The sequence below is a fragment of the Oncorhynchus mykiss genome, chromosome 7 (assembly GCF_057628025.1).
Source record: "Oncorhynchus mykiss isolate SJ-2025 chromosome 7, ASM5762802v1, whole genome shotgun sequence".
NCBI lineage: Eukaryota > Metazoa > Chordata > Actinopteri > Salmoniformes > Salmonidae > Oncorhynchus > Oncorhynchus mykiss.
The window spans coordinates 70,456,188-70,478,826 of NC_143028.1; the positions used below are offsets into that span (position 1 = coordinate 70,456,188).

Consider the following 22,639-nt stretch of genomic DNA (forward strand, 5'->3'; position numbering starts at 1 on the left):
CTACATAGACATGTCATTTTACCTATTTTTCATATAAACTTCAAAGTCTCTTTTATCATACAGATGCCTAAACCGAGCCATATACCAAAAGTCCTTGCACCCCCCCCACCTCCCCTTTGAAGGAGCAAAATACAAATGTGGACGGATTGAATAATTGCCAAACTTCAAAGCGCAGGTTATTGCCCGAGCGTTTACTGTTGCCTGTAGTGCTATGGAGTGTTTTCTTTTATAATGTGGGCTGGGTGAGAGAGAAAATGTCTGGCCCTACCTCAGTGTAAATCCCAGTCTAACGCCGGGATCTGACCCGGGTGGCCTGAGCTAAATAAAAATGACAATGTTTCACTCCCACAAGAAAGACACTGGGCTCCCCAGACACTCTTACCATAATCCCCTCCTAGAATATTTCTGAGAAACCCCATCGTGGAAACTATACGACAACTCCACCCCACAAATACACACAGGTGTTAAATTTGGATTTTGTAGGTGGCATAATCACTCAAAGGAATCGCTTTCCCTCTATCAGTTTAACAGACACAAATATGGGTAACACTTTACAATTGCTTTTAGCACTGGATAACAGCCTGCAGGTATAATGCATTATAACTTGTATATAACCATGTATGAGCCTTCATAATGTCTTGTAATAAGGCTGTTATGTCATGACAAGTCCTATGATGCATATGATTTATGTTGTTTCCAAACATAAGGCGCTAGAGGTCAGTTCTACTTTTCTCCATCAATTAAACTCGTTTCCGGGGTACCCCACAGCAACAGTGCAACAACTTCCACAATGTAGTTAAGCTAAGCTTTTCCATCAAAGTACACCATTAAGATGAGGGTGCTTTCTATCTGCTAGTAAAGCTTTCAAAAGAACGGAGCACATCTTTGTAAAATCACTTTGCCCTATGCCTAGTACACACTCACATTGTACAACTGAGGTTGTTCCTTTAAACTTCTGTGTATAAGGTAGTTGTTGTGAAATTGTTAGATTACTGGTTAGATATTACTGTATGGTCGGAACTAGAAGCACAAGCATTTCACTACACCCGCATTAACATCTGCTAGCCATGTGTATGTGACCAATAACATTTGAGTTGAGGTACAACACAAGGTTCTAACTGTTATGACATTGTACGAGATGTACTACCAACGCAATAAAACAGTTGTCCTACAATTATATTTTATTAATATGGCTCTCACATACATACATACATACATACATACATACCTGTACAACAGACATACATTCCTACACACACGCAAGTGGATATACATCATTTCATGTTTCATTATTACAATATGCTAGATGTGGTAGCTCACATAGAAACAGACTTTTAAAAAGGAAGAACAGGATCAAATTCATCTCCACAGGCAGCAGTATGATGACCACCAATATTTTTGGATCGGAGAAGCAACAAACAAATGTTTAGGATTACTGAAGCATTCACGCAATTAGTCCTTGGTCCGTCTGTAGTGCACTATCTAGGGAGTAGGGTACCTTTTCGGACTCGGGTCCGTGTGTTGGGAGTCAAAGCGTTTATCGGAATAAAATTGGTCAAAGGCTCATATTATTAAGCCCCAATGGTCCCCTCTCACACTTGTGACATCATTGGTTCGGTCCTCGCTCACTTTGTTGACAACTTCCCATCATGGCAATAATAAAAATGCTACGAAATATCTCCATTCAAATACGATGAGTACTAAAAAAAAGAGAGACATTTGAAATTAATTTGCTTACTGTTATAAAAGCAGTTGTTCTTACATTATGGGATGGTAGTACAATCTTTCTTCATATAATAATTTTATACAGTGGTGGTGGGATGCTGTGATAGTGGCTAACACTGGCAGGTATAACGCTATAAGACATTATAAAGGGCGGGTCAAACAAGTCTTATGATAAGTCTTAGAAAGCATTATAGCTGCATAAAAAATGCATTATACCTGCCAGCATTAAGTCAAGTGTTTCCAAATAGTGTTGAGACCCAACAAACTAAATGTAGTGGCTTCGTCACATTACTGCAGGTGACAGTAAGTTTTTATGAACCCAAGCGCAAAGTGCAAAAACAGATAACACAGAACAGTCATACTAAAATCCAACTACTTAGATTTCCCAAACATGTCTGTGATGTGTCCTATTGTTGTCTAGAATTGATGTTCTATGATTTGTGCAGGTAGAGTACAGTTATACTACACCGAGATGAATTCTGAGAAAGGCTTACATCTAAAAACAAACATTTTCCATCTAAAAACAAACATTTTCCAACAGCCAACGCATTTGATGGAGTGACGCCCCCTTGTGGCAAGATAATGGAAGTCAATTCTGTATCATAACCACAAATAAATCAGAGAAGGAATATGAATATATATATATATATATATTCAGCGCCTGCTAGCCAGTCTATCCACAAGTTCATCCCTATTTTATACTGTTTATGAATTTTACTGTCTTCATATACATATGTATGTGACACTTGTCTGTGTTCCTGTTGTATGTCCTCTAAAGTTGTTTTAGTCATGCCAATATCTCTCTCTTTATTAGATAGTAAAAAAACATCATAGGTAGATGTACATGATCATCAAGGGTTAGATACAAATTAATCAAATAAGAACCCCTAATCTCATAAAGAGAGAGATATTGGCATGACTAAAACAACTTTAGAGGACATACAACAGGAACACAGACAAGTGTCACATACATATGTATATGAAGACAGTAAAATTCATAAACAGTATAAAATAGGGATGAACTTGTGGATAGACTGGCTAGCAGGCGCTGAGCATTCCCTGTTTCTGTGAGCTTTTTAAGATTCTATTGTGGATGTTCTATTTCTTTCTCTTTGATATTGAATACTACATTGTTAAGGAAGAGCTTGCAGGTAAGCATTTCACTGTACTGTTTACACCGGTTGTATCCTGTGCACGTGACAAATTAACGTTGATTTGATTTCACAGACATAGGAAAAGAGGGGGTAACCTAAACGAGGAGGCGCGGGCATAGGTGGAGATCATGGTACTCATTCCCTCACTAGAGGGGTTCAATGGCCCTTATCAAAAGTCACTGAGGATGCTGATGTCAGCAAACTCTTTGCGGTAGCGGTGGGAGTAGAGGGCCAGCAGGATGGACCACTTCAGGGTCATTAAACTCCACACGCCCGACAGGAACAGGCTCCTCGGGTCGGTCAGTGCTGGAAATGACAGAGACGACAGATATTAGTCTTACGGACTAAAATACCTGATTGGCACACATTTCATTGACTCAGGTACTTCTCAATGAAGGTTTCTGTAGAAAAACCACAGCTTTAGGCTTGTAACACAAAGGCAATGAATTTCACATGGAATAACCCCAACTTATGGGAGATCACAGCACAAAATCTCTGGGAAGCAGTCATTTTGTGTGGAAATAGATGTAATCATGTGCCCTAAGAGCTGAAATATGCAATACTAATGACTAAATTAAAAACAAAAAACTAAGTGAAGTGAGAAGTAGGCATTGGTCTGAAGTCGAAAAAGAAAGGAAATTCACGAGCACCACAATAACTACTCCCCCTATGCTCTACCAAGGTTTTCCAGCACACAGCTTTGACCTACTACAGTAGCTATGTTGGTATTGTACTTCAAATAATGTGTAGGCAGGTTGCTTAGGATTCAAACCTTCTCAAACAGCCTAATTCATACTCTTAGAGGTGCTGCCACAATAATGTGATTTGTACCGCATACATGTTAAAGTATTGGACTCTTCACACATCCCATTCCAGTACCAGCTCAAGCATTTTAAAATTATATGAAAGCAAGCTTTGCTTTTATACTTACAAGACCATCACACTTGATTGAGCGAGTTGTTTTGTCTTGTAGTAATGTGGTGCCTGCCTGTATTTCATTAAACCGTTATTTTAGCAATACATGACATTGAGGAAAAATAGATATTTGATAACATATTTTTTGGGTCAGTAGGCACCCAACATAACAACAGGTTATGGTGTGTTGGATACAGTCACTCTTATAGAGGTCTACAGAGCCTGTCTGTATTCCTGGTTTCTGTAACCGTTAGATTACCTGTGTAATATCCACATCAGCTCAGAAACACTTGTTTTGCAAACATGGTCCTGTTTTATCAATTGCTGTGCGGATCAATGGGCAGTTCATTACCTATGTCAAATGAATATGTAGCTTAAAGTTGTGTGCATTTCTATTTCATGTTACAATAAAGATGGCGATGATAAACTAATAATACACATTTACAAAAGGCCTATATCTAAAAATACTTCTCTCTCATTAGGCTGCACACACACACACACACACACACACACAATACCATTCAAAAGTTTGGGGTCACTTAGAAAGGTCCTTGTTTTTGAAAGAAAGGCACATTCTTTGTCCATTAAAATAACATAAAATGTATCAGAAATACAGTGTAGACATTGTTAATGTTATAAATTACTATTGTAGCTGGAAACAGCTGATTTATAATGGAATATCTACATAGGCGTACAGAGGCCCATTATCAGCAACCATCACTCCAGTGTTCCAATGGCACATTGTGTTAGCTAATCCAAGTTTATCATTTTAAAGGGCTAATTGATCATTAGAAAACGATTTTGCAATTATGTTAGTACAGCTGAAAACTGCTGAAAACTGCTGTCCTGATTAAAGAAGCAATAACACTGGCCTTCTTTAGACTAGTTAAGTATCTGGAGCATCAGCATTTGTGGGTTCGATTACAGGCTCAAAATGGCCAGAAACAAAGACCCTTCGTCTGAAACTCGTCAGTCTATTCTTGTTCTGAGAAATGAAGGCTATTCCATGTGAAAAATTGCCAAGAAACTGAAGATCTCGTACAACGCTGTGTACTACTCCCTTCACAGAACAGAGCAAACTGGCCCTAACCAGAATAGAAAGAGGAGTGGGAGGCCCAGGTGCACAACTGAGCAAGAGAACAAGTACATTAGAGTGTCTAGTTTGAGAAACAGATGCCTCAGAAGTCCTCAACTAGCAGCTTCATTAAATAGTACCCGCAAAACACCAGTCTCAACATCAACAGTGAAGAGGCGACTACGGGATGCTGGCCTTTTAAAATGATACAACTTGGATTAGCTAACACAACGTGCCATTGGAACACAGGAGTGATGGTTTCTGATAATGGGCCTCTGTACACCTATGTAGATATTCAATAAATAAAAATCAGCCGTTTCCAGCTAAAATAGTCATTTACAACATTAACAATGTCTACACTGTATTTCTGATCAATTTGATATTATTTTAATGGACAAAAAAATTGATTTTCTTTCAAAAACAAGGACACTTCTAAGTGACCCCACACTTTTGAACGGTAGTGTATATACACATTATTTAATAGCAGAACACAGTAAAGTCCATTACTCCACTGAAGAGTATGAATTAGGCTGTTTAAGAAGGTTTGAATCCTTAGCAACCTGCATACACATTGTTTGAAGTACAATAGACAAACATATCTACTGTTGTAGGTCAAAGCTGTGTGCTGGAAACCTTAGTAGAGCATTTGGCTTCAGACCAATGCCTACTTGTCACTTAAAACATTGTTTTTTACACCGGAAGGTGATTTTCTGTTAAAGGTGCATTATACAACAATTTCACAAAAAGCCTGACTTTTTTCCCCACAATCAAAAGTCAGTCATCGGCAGTGCTATTTTACCCTTTAAAATCAGACTCCGCCAAAAGGTCTGGGCCTTAACGGCACAGGTGGTATGCTTGCATAACTGCAAGCGTTGCTGGTTTAAACCCTGGTCTGCTGGATGTTGCCTTCTAATAACTCAAATCAATTTTTGAACTGTTTGTAGAATGTGTTGAATTTACCATGGATAAACAAAAGTAATTGTCTGTAGTTTTCAGAAGGTGAAAAGCTCAATTGATTGTGACAGTCTTACATTGCAAAATATTACTCAATTCCCGTTGAATGCAAAGTAAAAGAAAATGGTTAAGTCATAACATTTTGAAGGTTAAGTCATAGCCACTTGTTTTCTCAGCTACAGTTTGAATTGTGTTCTGACAGTGAAATGTGGCTGGCTCTTACAGCACCTTGGACTATGGAATAGGTAGCTAGCTAGTGTTACAATGCATGCAATGGGCTTTTGCAAGGTAGCACCATGACAATTTGCCCAAAGTTTAGTGTTGGTTTGAACTGATGTAGCTAGTGAGCGATGTTTTGTGGAAAAATGTAGGACTGGCATTTGGACGTGAGCTAGCTAACGCAAATTCACTCACTTTTGTACATCGCCTTGGTCCGTACAATTGACCTTATTTTAGAGCCCAAAAAACATAATACTTCCAGATCAACTGTAATATCAATACCAATGTAAAGCACATTTTCTCCCCTTTCCAACTAAATTAATGACGAGACCTTCATGATGCCCATCTCTGCATATTTCAAGAAGGCAATGAGCTTTGTTGGGTCTTTTTAAAAATGTTGGGTGGGTAGCGAAAGCTACGAAGTGATCTTGAAAGGGGGAAATATGTTGTGTGAAGAAACAGGTTTTTTTTTTCCCCCACCCGATTTGTCCAACTAATCAACTTTAAAATGTAAATAAAACAAAGAGTTTATGTAATGTCTCATCACATACCTGTTTGAAGGGTTGTGTTGAATTTGAAGAGTGATTTAGGGCTGCGCTAACGTGAGCCTCACAAGTAAACTGCAGCTGTTCCGGCTTTTGAGTGTCATGATGGCTCGCAGTAATGACATGCAACAAAATGCAATTGGCACTCTAGTCATGAAATATTAGCAATAATTATATTAATTTAGACAAAAATCATGAAGTTTTCTTACAAGTGTATATGGTTAAGCATGATTTTAATCTGCGAGAGAAGGGCTACCCCTGGTGGAAAGAGGCTGTACGGCACAAAATGAGTCAAATGCACGCTGTACATTACGTAGTGACACGTCACGATGTAACATACATCAGAGGGGTCAGTTCTCTCATCTTTTCTCCAATACTGTTAGTCCATTACCATGTCAATCAATGTTGAAACGTAGTTCACACCCCTGGATTTTGATGCCAACACAGTCACTACAGTCCCATTCGTTTTAATTGCAGCCTCGTTTGAATGTCGCGGTTACCCACATTTGTACGGAATGGGGTGAGGTCAGCTGTTGTTTGGTTCTAGCTAACTAATGACTTAAGTAATTCCATGACCAAATATAGCTTGCTGCCTTTCTTTTCCTGTTCGTTAGCTGGCTAGCTTTCAGCTGACTGGTGTTAGCTAGCTACAGAGGCTAACTGCTAGACTTTGGATAAGCAAGCTAACGTTACCCATCTAACGTTAGCCAACATAAGACTGTATAGTTAGCTAACATTGCCTAGCTAGCTATCATAGCAGCCAAGGACGTTCGCTAGCTTATTTGTGCATATTTGTTTGTGCTCGGATTATACGCAAGTGTCTAGGTCAGCAGTTTACACAGATGACTTCAGCCTTATATGAAAAACAGTGGTTAGAGAATGAACAGTAGAGCAAGTGAAGGGCAGATGAGAAGCAAATTAGGATCAAAGAAGGAGTGAAGGAATAAGAGAGTGAATAGAGTGTGTGTGTGAGAGACTCACACTCTTTGTTGGTGATGGCGAGGGAGAGAAAGGTGATGAAGGCCACCACTGCCAGAAGGGCAAAGAAGACACCCATGAAAAGGAAGAACTTGAGGCCCTTCAGCCAGGTGCGCCAGTAGTCCTGCAAGTACATGATGTGGGTGATGAGGGCCCAGAAAGCCAGCACACCTGAGGGGGAAGAGACACGGAAACACAGACAGTCAGGGGCTGGTTGTTCAAAATCCTTACACTTTGAGTCAAATTCCTGACATGATGAGACAAGCACTAAGTAACTAAGTATTTAATTGAAAGAATTTGAGGATGAAGATTTCCTCTTTGTTATAAAATCTTGAACTGCCTTCAATGAATCAAATGGATTTATAAAGGCCTTTTTACATCAGCAGATGTCACAAAGTGCTTATGCAGAAACCCAGCCTAAAACCCCACAGAGCAAGCAATGCAGATGTAGAGGCACGATGGCTAGGGATAAACACCCTAGAAAGGCAGGAACCTAGGAAGAAACCTAGAGAGGAACCAAGCTCTGAGGGGTGGCCGGTCCTCTTCTAGCTGTGCTGGTGGAGATAAGAGTACATGGCCATTGAGGTTAGGCTACTATAGGTTATTGTGTGGAGATGTGTTAGGGGTGAACATATTCTGACACAGCACATAACATTTTGCTGTGTCATTTGTGTCTCAATTCAAACTGTTGTCACTCACTCCATGTTCCTCTTTTACGGTGTCAGCTTCATAACAACAAGTCCATTTGACAACGTATAGCACTGTCTTTCGTGATCCACTTTCACCATTTCTTACACAATATTTCAACTGTCCTTACTCATTGGGCATGCTAGGTAGGACAAAGTGGCCATATTCACAATGAGTCTCAACGCAGGAGTGCTGTTGACAGGCCTATAGAAACAGTCTTACCATTTAGATCATAATGACTAAGTGTAAATAATAGTAATATAGTTACATATTGGGATAATATTAAAACACACAGCCAGGGCAACTAAGGAGTGGCTCCGTAAGAAGCCTCTCAAGGTCCTGGAGTGCCCTAGCCAGTCTCCAGACCTAAACCCAATAGAAAATCGTTGAAGGGAGCTGAAAGTCTGTATTGCCCAGCTACAGCCCCGAAACCTGAAGGATCTGGAGAAGGTCGGTATGGAGGAGTGGGCCAAAATCCCTGCAGCAGTGTGTGCAAACCTGGTCAAGAACTACAGGAAACGTATGATCTCTGTAATTGCAAACAAAGGTTTCTGTACCAAATATTAAATTCTACTTTTCTGATGTATCAAATACTTATGTCATGCAATACAATGCAAATTAATTACTTAAAAATCATACAATGTGATTTTCTGGATTTTTGTTTTAGATTCCGTCTCTCACAGTTGAAGTGTACCTATGATAAAAATAACAGACCTCTACATGCTTTGTAAGTAGGAAAACCTGCAAAATCAGTAGTGTATTTTTATTTATTTAAGTATCAAATGCTTGTTCTCCCCACTGTAAATCGTATCGACAATATTGCAATATTTTTGAGCTAGTTGGCTGTACCTGTACCAAAACACCAGTGATCCTCCTTTATAGTTTGTTCTCCATCTTCTTTTTAAATTGGGAGCAAAAAAAATAAAAATAATAACTTTTAAAAATTTTAAAAAGTGTTCAGCACTTATTTCCATGACCGATCAAAACTTGTTGTTTTCTCATGGCTCGCTCTTGTCCCTCTGCAGCAGACACATCGTGAGCAATATGTTTGGAACATCAAATCACAATAATTCACAGTATCAAATCACAATACATATAGAATCTGCATCTAAGTGGGCATTCGTAAATTCACTCTGGATATCTACTCCGATTTCAGAGCACTCTCGTCTGAGTGTGACAGAGCGCAGAATCACTGCTGAATTTACAAACGTGCTACACCCATTGAATACGACCAGTTTCGGTAAACGTCAGCAAAAAATGCATTATTAAATTGTTGCCAGGACCACAGTTCGTCAACAACGCTCTAGATAACATGAAAACAGCCTAACTAGCTATGCTAGGGCAAGTAAAATGGTCAGAGTGAGGTACTCTCATTTGTGCCTGAAAGTAGCTAGCAAGCCAGTCAACTTTAGCCAGTTCCAACGGCAGTCAAGCAGCCAAGCTGAGGTCAGAACACTCGGCTCAACCCTACTCCCCGGCCAAACAAAAGTTTTCACTCCAGTACAAAACGCAACTGTACAAAACAAGTTAGAGAAACAGACCCAGCCAAAAATAAACACTCTGAATTTATGAAATGCCCAAAGCGCACTCTGGCACTCCAGAGTGAATTTACGAACACACCCGAAGTATCATGATAATATCGTATTGTGAGGTCCCTGGCAAATCCCAGCTCTAGTAAAAATAAGTGTATATAGACAGGGAGGACCAGACCCTGGATCATAACCCACTGACATATGTTTTGAATACAGGCCCAGAACTAATGAGCAAGTAGCCTACATAAACTTTATGTTCTTTCTTCAGGGTTGGGGGTTAAAAGGTTTTAACAGTGTTTGAGGTTTGAAAGTACCATTCTGGCTTCCTTTCAAACATGGTCAGATAGTGATTAGGGCTGAGTCTTGATTCTCCACCCTTTTCCTGAAGTGTGCACTTGCACACTTCCTGTCGTGGATTTAACAAATGGTGGAAACTCCCTCCTACCAATGCTTACAACAATCCAAAGCTTTTAAATCAATGATGGGTAGTTTTTTGGGGAAAGTGCAGAGAATTGGGATACAGCAAAGCTACTAAGTTCAATTGTTAGAGGGAGCTTCATGTTTTATTAGTCGTATGTACGGTATACACCTAGTATACACCTGGTATGCAGGTTCCCTTCTCAACAAATAAACAATAAGAAATAAAACATAAGAATACGAATAATGCCTCTGTAGAATAGAACATTTTAGCATAAGTATAATACAGGAAGGCACCATTTATTGTCCAATATTTACACATGTTTTGGAGATCAGCGGGGGGTGGCAATAAGAGTCCGATAGCAGCAGTTGTGATGCGTGTGTAGCATGAATGTATAAGTATGTGTGAAAGAGTCTATATCTGTGTAAGTGTGTGCTAAGGAGTGCAGCTGGTCAGTCCAGTTTAAGAGTTCAGCAGTCTGATGGCTTGTAGATAGAAACTGTCTCTGAGTGTGTTGCTATCAGACTTCCTGCTCTGATACAGAGAAGGCTTGTCTTATTCTGCTGTGTCAATCTGCCATGCTGACCCCACTAATTTCCACATCTCATGGTTTACAATCATATGACCAAGCACAAGAATTGCACCTTTATTGATTGTTTCTCTATTGGCACAGGCACCACACATCACATGCTGCTATCATGACCCCAAAAGAAAAAAAGTGGATTTGGCCTTTGGAACATTAGTGACAGCGCACTTTATAAAAAGTAATTTGACTTCACATAGAGATGTACACTGTACGTGAAATATACATACTGTAATGACCGGACTAGATCATAAAGGACCAATTGTTCAGACAGAGGATTCAGTTTACGAATTGACGGTTTATTAACCTAACTTTACACAGGCTACTGTTTGGCTGTAGCCCACGCCAAATAAATGAAGGATACCCTATAAAACAACTGTGACCTTCTCTTGTGAAGGCCAGACGTAAGAGAGAGAACAATGGCTAAACGTGGTCTTAACTTCCAATGCTCCATCCCCCTGCCCAACCCCCCACCACGCCACTCCGCCAACCACCAGGATGCCCGGCATCAGAATATTCCAGGCATTCCCGTGATTGGCAGATAGCAGGTTGATTGGCATGTCGGACCCCGCGAACACTGGGTACTGGTAAGTACAACACAACCAACTAACAGCCTAACACGTAACACACAGCTGTCTGTGCGGGTCGCTACAATACAAATATATTACTAAATCGGCATCTGCAGCTACTATTCTCTTTGAAGAAGTAGTATGAGAAGTTTACAACAATAAGAGAGAAAAGTCACACAGATATCAACTGGCTGACCTGAGAGGATGAATTAACGAGAGCTCAAAGTTCGCAGCCACAAATGCACCACTAATTAACTAGATCATTACATAACTGACAAAAGGGGTGCTCTTAGCGTTACACTGTCAATACCTGTGTTTTACACCACATTATAAGATAAAAACACATAAATAATACTCTAAAGGCACTTAAATGCAAATACTAGGCAATATAGAACTTAATTATAAAGTACATCATTTATTGTACAATTACTATGCATGGTTGGTAACTAGGCCTTAATGTTCCTCCGACTGCAGAGTAGCCAATGTTCAATACTTGAAAGTTTAACTGCTTTATGGTAGGCGCAGGCTTCCACTCTTATCAGGTCAGCAAATTGTAATGGTGATGCGGAGATAAGTCCTGCTACTCATCCCATTGGAAGTTGTGTGCCAAGTTCATCTGAGGAGACTGTTTAAAAAGGCTGTGTAAGCAGAAATACAGTACAGTTTGAGTTGACACCTGACAGGTTTTTGACCAGTGTTTTAGAATCAGGAACAAACATTCCAGGTTAACCAGGAAGGCTTTCAACCTAGTCTTGAAAGTTGTAATAGTAAAATGCACTAGAGGTCGACCGATTAATCAGAATGGCCGATTAATTAGGGCCGATTTCAAGTTTTCATAACAATCAGAAATCTGTATTTCTGGACACCGATTTGGCCAATTTTTTTTTTTTTTTTTTTTTTTTTTAACACACACACCTTTATTTAACTAGGCAAGTCAGTTAAGAACACATTCTTATTTTCAATGACGGCCTAGGAACGGTGGGTTAACTGCCCTGTTCAGGGGCAGAATTACAAATGTTTACCTTGTCAGCTCAGGGATTCAATCTTGCAACCTTACAGTTAACCTGTTGTGTGTAGGGGGGAGTATTTTGATGTTTGGATGAAAAACCTCCCAAATGAAACTGCCTATTTCTCAGGCCCAGAATATGCATATAATTGTCAGATTAGGATAGAAAACACTCTAAAGTTTCCAAAACATTGTCTGTGAGTTAACAGAACTGATATTGCAGGTGAAAACCTGAGGAAAATCCAACCCGGAAGTGCTGTTTTTCCTGAAAGCTCTCGGTTCCATTGCCTGCCTTCGCTCCATTTAAAGGGATATCAACCAGATTCATTTTCCTATGGCTTCCACATGTTGTGAACAGTCTTTAGACATAGTTACAGGCTTTTGTTTTGAAAAATGAGAGCGAAGGATCACATCGCGTCATTGGATGGCTGGGTGTCAGCAGCGTTTTGCATGCGCAACAGAGTGGAGCAGACATTTTCGCTCTCTCTCTCTCCTATTGAAGAAGCTACTGTCTGGTTGAAATATTATAGATTATTTATTGTAAAAACAACCTGAGGATTGATTATAAAAAACGTTTGACATGTTTCTACGAACTTTACGGATACTATTTGGAATTTGTCTGCCCCATCGTGACCGCTCGAGCCTGTGGATTTCTGAACATAACACGCCAACCAAATGGAGGATTTTGGATATAAAAATAACAAAAGGAACATTTATTGTGTATCTGGGAGTCTCGTGAGTGCAAACATCCGAAGACCATCAAGAGGTAAGCGATTAATTTTATTGCTTTTCTAACTTTCGTGACCAATCTACTTTGCTGCTAGCTGTTTGTAATGTTGTCTGCTGAGAGAGATGTCCTAACATAAACGCTTGGATAGCTTTCACCAAAAAGCTTTTTTGAAATCTGACACGCCAGGTAGATTAACAACAAGCTAAACTGTGTTTTGCTATATTGCACTTGTGATTTCATGAAAATTAAATATTTTTAGTAATTTTATTTGAATTTGGCACTCTGCAAATCAGTGGATGTTGACGAAAATGATCCCGCTAATGGGATGGGTGCGCCAAAAAGTTAAAGGGAGTGCTCCTAATCTCAGTTTGTTACATGTATAAAAGACACCTGTCCACAGAAGCAATCAATCAGATTCCAAACTCTCCACCATGGCCAAGACCAAAGAGCTCTCCAAGGATGTCAGGGACAAGATTGTAGACAAGGCTGGAATGGGCTACAAGACCGTCGCCAAGCAGCTTGGTGAGAAGGTGACAGTTGGTGCGATTATTCGCAAATGGAAGAAACACAAAAGAACTGTCAATCTCCCTCGGCCATGCAAGATCTCACCTCGTGGAGTTGCAATGATCATGAGAACCGTGAGGAATCAGTCCAGAACTACACAGGAGGATCTTGTCAATGATCTCAAGGCAGCTGGGACCATAGTCACCAAGAAAACAATTGGTAACACACTACGCCATGAAGGACTGAAATTCTGCAGCGCCCGCAAGGTTCCCCTGCTCAAGAAAACACATATACATGCCCATCTGAAGTTGGCCAATAAACATCTGAATGATTCAGAGGACAACTGGGTGAAAGTGTTGTGGTCAGATAAGACCAAAATGGAGCTCTTTGGCATCAACTCAACTCGCCGTTTTTGGAGGAGGAGGAGGAATGCTGCCTATGACCCCAAGAACATCATCCCCTAAATGGTCTAGTCCCGCTTCATAACTGGGTTGACGATCTGCTGCTACTCTGTGCTGTACTCCACTCAATATTTATTTTTGGCTTAACTACACTGCTTGTAATGACTATATGCTGTCTTCTTATACATGTACCGCCTAATAGGATTTAGTTTTATTTTGTATATGTGTGAGTTAAGTTTTGTTTTGTCCTCTAAATTCACCATCCCATTCAACAGTACAATGAATGTCATTGTTAGTATTGCTGTCTTTTTTTATTTGATTTTTTATTGGAAAATAATAAACATATTATTTTTTTAAAAGAACATCATCCCCACAGTCAAACATGGAGGTGGAAACATTATGCTTTGGGGGTGTTTTTCTGCTAAGGGGACAGGACAACTTCACTGCATCAAAGGGACGATGGACGGGGCCATGTACCGTCAAATCTTGGGTGAGAAGCTCCTTCCCTGAGCCAGGGCATTGAAAATGGGTCTTGGATGGGTATTCCAGCATGACAATGACCCAAAACACACGGCCAAGGCAACAAAGGAGTAGCTCAAGAAGAAGCATATTATGGTCCTGGGGTGGCCTAGCCAGTCTCCAGACCTTAATCCCATAGAAAATCTGTGGAGGGAGCTGAAGGTTCGAGTTGCCAAACGTCAGCCTTGAAACCTTAATGACTTGGAGAAAATCTGCAGAGAGGAGTGGGAGAAAATCTGCAGAGAGGAGTGAGAGAAAATCCCTCCTGAGATGTGTGCAAATCTGGTGGCCAACTACAAGAAACGTCTGACCTCTGTGATTGCCAACAAGGGTTTTGCTACCAAGTACTAAGTCATGTTTTGCAGAGGGGTCAAATACTTATTTCCCTCATTAAAATGCAAATCAATTAATAACATTTTTTGACATGCGTTTTTCTGGATTTTTTTGTTGTTATTCTGTCTCTCACTGTTCAAATAAACCTACCATTAAAATTATAGACTGATCATGTCTTTGTCCGTGGGCAAATGTACAAAATCAGCAGGGGATCAAACACTTTTTTCCCCTCACTGTATATATTTTTAAACCTGCATATTTTGCTAAAAGAAATCCAGGTTAGCAGGCAATATTAACCAGGTGAAATTGTGTCACTTCTCTTGCATTCATTGCACGCAGAGTCAGTGTATATGCAACAGTTTGGGCCGCCTAATTTGCCAGAATTTTACGTAATTATGACATAACATTGAAGGTTGTGCAATGTAACAGGAATATTTAGACTTATGGATGCCACCCGTTAGATAAAATACGGAACGGTTCCGTATTTCACTGAAAGAATAAACATCTTGTTTTCGAGATGATAGTTTCCGAATTCGACCATATTAATGGCCTAAGGCTCGTATTTCTGTGTGTTATTATGTTATAATTAAGTCTGATTTGATAGAGCAATCTGACTGAGTGATGGTAGGCACCAGCAGGCTCGTAAGCATTCATTCAAACAGCACTTTCGTGCGTTTTGCCAGCAGCTCTTTGATGTGCTTCAAGCATTGCGCTGTTTATGACTTCAAGCCTATCAACTCCAGAGATTAGGCTGGTGTAACCGATGTGAAATGGCTAGCTAGTTAGCAGGGTGCGCGCTAATAACATTTCAAACGTCACTCGCTCTGAGTAGTTGTTCCCCTTGCTCTGCATGGGTAACGCTGCTTCGAGGGTGGCTGTTGTCGTTGTGTTCCTGGTTCGAGCCCAGGTAGGGGCGAGGAGAGGGACAGAAGCTATACGGTCACACTGGCAATACTAAAGGGCCTATAAGAACATCCAATAGTCAAAGGTATATGAAATACAAAAAGAAATAGAGAGAAATTGTCCTATAATTCCTATAACAACCTAAAACTTCTTACCTGGGAATATTGAAGACTCCTGTTAAAAGGAACCACCAGCTTTCATATGTTATCATGTTCTGAGCAAGGAACTGAAACGTTAGCTTTTTTTACATGGCACATATTGCACTTTACTTTCTTCTCCAACACTTTGTTTTTGCATTATTTAAACCAAATTTAACAGGTTTAATTTTATTTGAGGCTAAATTGATTTTATTGATGTATTATATTATTAAGTTAAAATAAATGTTCATTCAGTATTGTTGTAATTGTCATTATTATTATTATATATATATATATATATTTTTTATATATATATATATATATATATATATTTTTTTTTAATCGGCTGATTTATCAGTATCTGCTTTTTTTTGTCCTCCAATAATCGGTATCCGCGTTGAAAAATCATAATCGGTCGACCTCTAAAATGCACAAGGTGAAATTTCGAAATTGGGTAGTGCATCATCAGTTTTCCTCTTGTCATGTCAGTCATTGCAGATCTTAGGGAGCTATTTATAACTTGTCAGAAATGTCCAGATCAACAAGCCCATGGCAGCTAAATGTAACCAATGTGAAATGGCTAGCTAGTTAGCGGGGGACGGAAGCTATACTGTTACACTAACGTTTTTAGCTAGGTTTTTATTTTCCCATAGGTTTTGTAGTAATGTGTGAGTCACTCAAATATCACATGAATACAAATTAGACATGGCAAAACGTATAGAATTGCAAGAAAAATTGCTTTAAAACTGCTAAATGATATCTGCGCCCTATGACAAAATGTGTAAAATTGCAGGAAATAAATGTTAAACCTGCAAAATGGGTGTGAACAGTGTGTCCTGAACAGAGCTTATGCCCATAGAAAAAGAAAGACGTGGCGGGGCGCGGGGGTTCCCCAACGCTAGAAGGGGTGCTGAGTGAAACCCTGTAATAGCTGATGCTAAAACGCTGATGTGCAATAAACTGTTTTGGAAACGCGAAAGTAGACATAAAAGTAAATAGACATATGTCCAATATATGTAATGTAATGTACAGAGATGTAGTAGTTTATAACCTGGTGTGTAGAGATTTAGCTATTCTCTTCTGAAGTCAAGTTTACCGATTCAACTTCGCTAGTTAGAATACCTTGACCTGGGGCATGTTGTTCAGTGAGGGTCGTGTTGCAAGGCTTAGAACTATAGAATGTTGCCGGCCGACAGATGATACAACATCTTCATACAATCATATCTGTCTCGGTCTGTCTCTGAACATTCTGTAGCTAGCGTTCCATTTTCTTTTGGAAAAATACATTCGAGTGTGTGCTTCTAAACATGTGTCACTCCAAACTCGAGGACTGTAACACTTGCAACATGAGATGGGTACCGACAATGTGTCAATATCCAGCTCATGGGAGTCAGATGGACAGTTGCATCCTGAAAATATTGCATAAGCTATAATGTTACATCATGTCTGCAGCCTCATTCACAAAATAAATAATTGTTTACATTCTGGCTAATACTTTACCTGATAATCCTCCCATTGCAGCTGTCCATGATTGTTTGTACGCGATGTTCCACACGAGAAACGCAGAGAATCCTATAAGCATGCCCAAAGAGGCATACCCCACACTGATGTACGTCTTATTGAACCCCATTGGGCACGGATGACACACGAGAAGAAGACTTAAATAACAATACCGTCAACGTTTAAAAACAAGTGCTTTGCTTTGAGAAACTCGCTTCTGTACTCCACGACTCAAGCTAGTTTAACAGCTGCATGGTAGTGTACTGGGATAAAAACGTCCGAACGACAGTAGCTAATACGACAGTTGCTGCAAATGTGAGCTAAATCGACATAGTTAATATAAAAGTCTACACAACAACACAACACGAACGATGTGCCCTATTTGTAAGCCAAAAACGGTTGTTGTTATTCTTCTTCTGCGTTTCCGACAGAATAGACGCTGTATTGCTGCCTTTCTCAGGTCGGAGTGCGAATTACACATTTGTGACCGACTAGCTCGATTCGGTCTTACGTATCAAAATTTGAAATCGTGTTTTTTACATTGGATAAAAGTAAAGCCTCAGAGCTAGAAAATTATATATCATACACTACAGTAGAGTAACAATGGAAAGTAATTCTGCTTTGAAAGTTGATACATTTTGTAACCTCACTTTTGAGCAAATGGCCCTTGAATATTTTTGGTACACTAACTGGATAGCTCTTCTTTGTCTACACCCATTCAGCATCTTTCACACCCTCTTAAGCCTTAGCCCCACCCAGCTCTTTAGGGATTTACATGTGAGGTCATATAGTAAACAAACAAAGATTTCAAGACTAAAGGCTGGTTTATACTACGGGTATGTTCGTAAATTCAGTCTGGAGTGCCAGAGTGTGCTCTGGGTATTTGTAAACTCAGAGCATTGTCAGATTGTCTTTTCGTTAATTCAGAGCGTTTTTCTATTGGATCCGAGAGCTCTGACCTAACAATAGCAGTCAAGCACCTAAGCTAACTGGCTAACATTGGCTAGCTTTCTAGCTACTTCCAGACACAGATGAGGAACCAGTTTACTCGACCTAGCAGAGCTGGTTAGGCTGTTTTTACGTTATTCCGAGCGTGCTGCTGGCAACTGTGCTGCCGGCAACAATTTAATTACACTTTTTTGCCAACATCTACTGACACCGGCCATATTCAACAGGTGTTGAGCGTTCGTAAATTTGTCAGTTATTCTGCACTGTGGCACACTCAGACGAGTGCTCTGAAATCGGAGTAGATAGCCAGAGCAAATTTACCAGCTACATCTATGACAGTTGTTGCAGTGACAACATGAACATTCTATTGACAGGGTTACTTACATAGAGGAGTCTTTTGTTTAGACATGTAACTAGCTAGCTAAACAATTAACCATAATCCCAACTCATAATGTTACTACCCTGCATGAATCTGCAGGTAGCTAACCAACCAGGTTAGCTACCTGAATCTGCAGGTAGCTACCCCACATTCCTCACACCTCCCATCTGGGTGTTTCCCCACTAACACTAACCAACTTCCCAATCCAAAATGACCCCACCTCAACTTCCCCATCCCTCCCTAGATACCTACTGACCTTCCACACATTTGCTTGACAATGCTGTTATCTAATATTCACAGCTAATGATAAGGCATCAATTAAATCCTTATGCTGCATTCATAGCCAGTTGGGAAGGTGGGAATTACCAGTTGTGAAGTGTTAAATATTTTATTTATTTATTTATTTATTTTACCTTTATTTAACCAGGTAGGCAAGTTGAGAACAAGTTCTCATTTACAATTGCGACCTGGCCAAGATAAAGCAAAGCAGTTCGACAGATACAACAACACAGAGTTACACATGGAGTAAAACAAACATACAGTCAATAATAAAGTATAAACAAGTCTATATACAATGTGAGCAAATGAGGTGAGAAGGGAGGTAAAGGCAAAAAAAGGCCTTGGTGGCAAGGTAAATACAATATAGAAAGTAAAACACTGGAATGGTAGTTTTGCAATGGAAGAATGTGCAAAGTAGAAATAAAAATAATGGGGTGCAAAGGAGCAAAATAAATAAATTAATTAAATACAGTTGGGAAAGAGGTAGTTGATAGGGCTAAATTATATGTGGGCTATGTACAGGTGCAGTAATCTGTGAGCTGCTCTGACAGTTGGTGCTTAAAGCTAGTGAGGGAGATAAGTGTTTCCAGTTTCAGAGATTTTTGTAGTTCGTTCCAGTCATTGGCAGCAGAGAACTGGAAAGAGAGGCGGCCAAAGAAAGAATTGGTTTTGGGGGTGACTAGAGAGATATACCTGCTGGAGCGTGTGCTACAGGTGGGAGATGCTATGGTGACCAGCGAGCTGAGATAAGGGGGGACTTTACCTAGCAGGGTCTTGTAGATGACATGGAGCCAGTGGGTTTGGCGACGAGTATGAAGCGAGGGCCAGCCAACGAGAGCGTACAGGTCGCAATGGTGGGTAGTGTATGGGGCTTTGGTGACAAAACGGATTGCACTGTGATAGACTGCATCCAGTTTGTTGAGTAGGGTATTGGAGGCTATTTTGTAAATTACATCGCCAAAGTCGAGGATTGGTAGGATGGTCAGTTTTACAAGGGTATGTTTGGCAGCATGAGTGAAGGATGCTTTGTTGCGAAATAGGAAGCCAATTCTAGATTTAACTTTGGATTGGAGATGTTTGATATGGGTCTGGAAGGAGAGTTTACAGTCTAACCAGACACCTAAGTATTTGTAGTTGTCCACGTATTCTAAGTCAGAGCCGTCCAGAGTAGTGATGTTGGACAGGCGGGTAGGTGCAGGTAGTGATCGGTTGAAGAGCATGCATTTAGTTTTACTTGTATTTAAGAGCAGTTGGAGGCCACGGAAGGAGAGTTGTATGGCATTGAAGCTTGCCTGGAGGGTTGTTAACACAGTGTCCAAAGAAGGGCCGGAAGTATACAGAATGGTGTCGTCTGCGTAGAGGTGGATCAGAGACTCACCAGCAGCAAGAGCGACCTCATTGATGTATACAGAGAAGAGAGTCGGTCCAAGAATTGAACCCTGTGGCACCCCCATAGAGACTGCCAGAGGTCCGGACAACAGACCCTCAGATTTGACACACTGAACTCTATCAGAGAAGTAGTTGGTGAACCAGGCGAGGCAATCATTTGAGAAACCAAGGCTGTTGAGTCTGCCGATGAGGATGTGGTGATTGACAGAGTCGAAAGCCTTGGCCAGATCAATGAATACGGCTGCACAGTAATGTTTCTTATCGATGGCGGTTAAGATATCGTTTAGGACCTTGAGCGTGGCTGAGGTGCACCCATGACCAGCTCTGAAACCAGATTGCATAGCAGAGAAGGTATGGTGAGATTCAAAATGGTCGGTAATCTGTTTGTTGACTTGGCTTTCGAAGACCTTAGAAAGGCATGGTAGGATAGATATAGGTCTGTAGCAGTTTGGGTCAAGAGTGTCCCCCCCTTTGAAGAGGGGGATGACCGCAGCTGCTTTCCAATCTTTGGGAATCTCAGACGACACGAAAGAGAGGTTGAACAGGCTAGTAATAGGGGTGGCAACAATTTCGGCAGATAATTTTAGAAAGAAAGGGTCCAGATTGTCTAGCCCGGCTGATTTGTAGGGGTCCAGATTTTGCAGCTCTTTCAGAACATCAGCTGAATGGATTTGGGAGAAGGAGAAATGGGGAAGGCTTGGGCGAGTTGCTGTTGGGGGTGCAGTGCTGTTGACAGGGGTAGGAGTAGCCAGGTGGAAAGCATGGCCAGCAGTAGAAAAATGCTTATTGAAATTTTCAATTATGGTGGATTTATCAGTGGTGACAGTGTTTCCTATCTTCAGTGCACTGGGCAGCTGGGAGGAGGTGTTCTTATTCTCCATGGACTTTACAGTGTCCCAGAACTTTTTTGAGTTAGTGTTGCAAGAAGCAAATTTCTGCTTGAAAAAGCTAGCCTTGGCTTTTCTAACTGCCTGTGTATAATGGTTTCTAGCTTCCCTGAACAGCTGCATATCACGGGGGCTGTTCGATGCTAATGCAGAACGCCATAGGACGTTTTTGTGTTGATTAAGGGCAGTCAGGTCTGGGGAGAACCAAGGGCTATATCTGTTCCTGGTTCTAAATTTCTTGAATGGGGCATGTTTATTTAAGATGGTTAGGAAGGCATTTTTAAAAAATATCCAGGCATCCTCTACTGACGGGATGAGGTCAATATCCTTCCAGGATACCCCGGCCAGGTCGATTAGAAAGGCCTGCTCGCTGAAGTGTTTCAGGGAGCGTTTTACAGTGATGAGAGGAGGTCGTTTGACCGCTGACCCATTACGGATGCAGGCAATGAGGCAGTGATCGCTGAGATCTTGGTTGAAGACAGCAGAGGTGTATTTAGAGGGGAAGTTGGTTAGGATGATATCTAAGAGGGTGCCCGTGTTTAAGGCTTTGGGGAGGTACCTGGTAGGTTCATTGATAATTTGTGTGAGATTGAGGGCATCAAGTTTAGATTGTAGGATGGCTGGGGTGTTAAGCATGTTCCAGTTTAGGTCGCCTAGCAGCACGAGCTCTGAAGATAGATGGGGGGCAATCAGTTCACATATGGTGTCCAGAGCACAGCTGGGGGCAACTCAAATATGAGTTGAATGCATTCACATTTTGAAGTGGGAAATACCATGGAGGCCCATGGAGATCATTAGAAGGCTTGTGATTGTTTTGCAATTTTTTTGCCCATAAAAATTATATCCAGAGCTGCTTTCACTTTTTACAATCATAAATGGAAGATGAACAGAATACATTTTGTATGAACAATTTATATTTTGTTCTTACCATAAACAAATACTGATGAAGATGCCTCCATGCTTGCTGTCTTTTTTGTTGACAAATTACATCAGAGAGGTGCAAGTGGGAAACTCAGCGCACAGGGATGATAGACGAGTTTCCCAAAGTAATTACCAGCTGGAGGGGCATTCAAGGGGATTTTTCCCAGTCGTATGCTTGTATTTAAGAAAATAACGAGATGTTGCGAACGCGGCATCGCACCAGAGAGAGGTGTCAGGCTCAAGCGACTGCGGAATTATGAGAAACCACCGCCCACTGTGGTATTGGAAGACTTGATAGAGATTGCTCAGTCGTTCTGTGGTATTCTTGCACACCAGCAGGCAAAAAATATATAACATCCCTCAGCACCAAATACCCTAGTTTTGTACTCCCAGTTATTCTTACACCTCTAACGACTCTTGCCACTTCCTTACCTTAGTTCTCGGAAGCT

The 22,639-nt window shown here is 40.6% G+C and overlaps 1 protein-coding gene across 1 annotated transcript; it reads right to left on the bottom strand.

Moving 5' to 3' along the window:
- Window positions 1–1,163: 1,163 nt before the first annotated feature.
- LOC110528501 (heme transporter hrg1-A) lies at window positions 1,164–17,794 on the bottom strand. Its single transcript, XM_021610604.3, has 3 exons — window positions 17,388–17,794; window positions 7,569–7,736; window positions 1,164–3,185 (listed from the first exon to the last, which is right to left on the bottom strand). Exons 1-3 carry the CDS (start codon window positions 17,515–17,517, stop codon window positions 3,049–3,051), a joined length of 435 nt encoding a protein of 144 aa, XP_021466279.2. The 5' UTR covers window positions 17,518–17,794; the 3' UTR covers window positions 1,164–3,048.
- Between the last annotated feature and the right edge of the window lie 4,845 nt (window positions 17,795–22,639).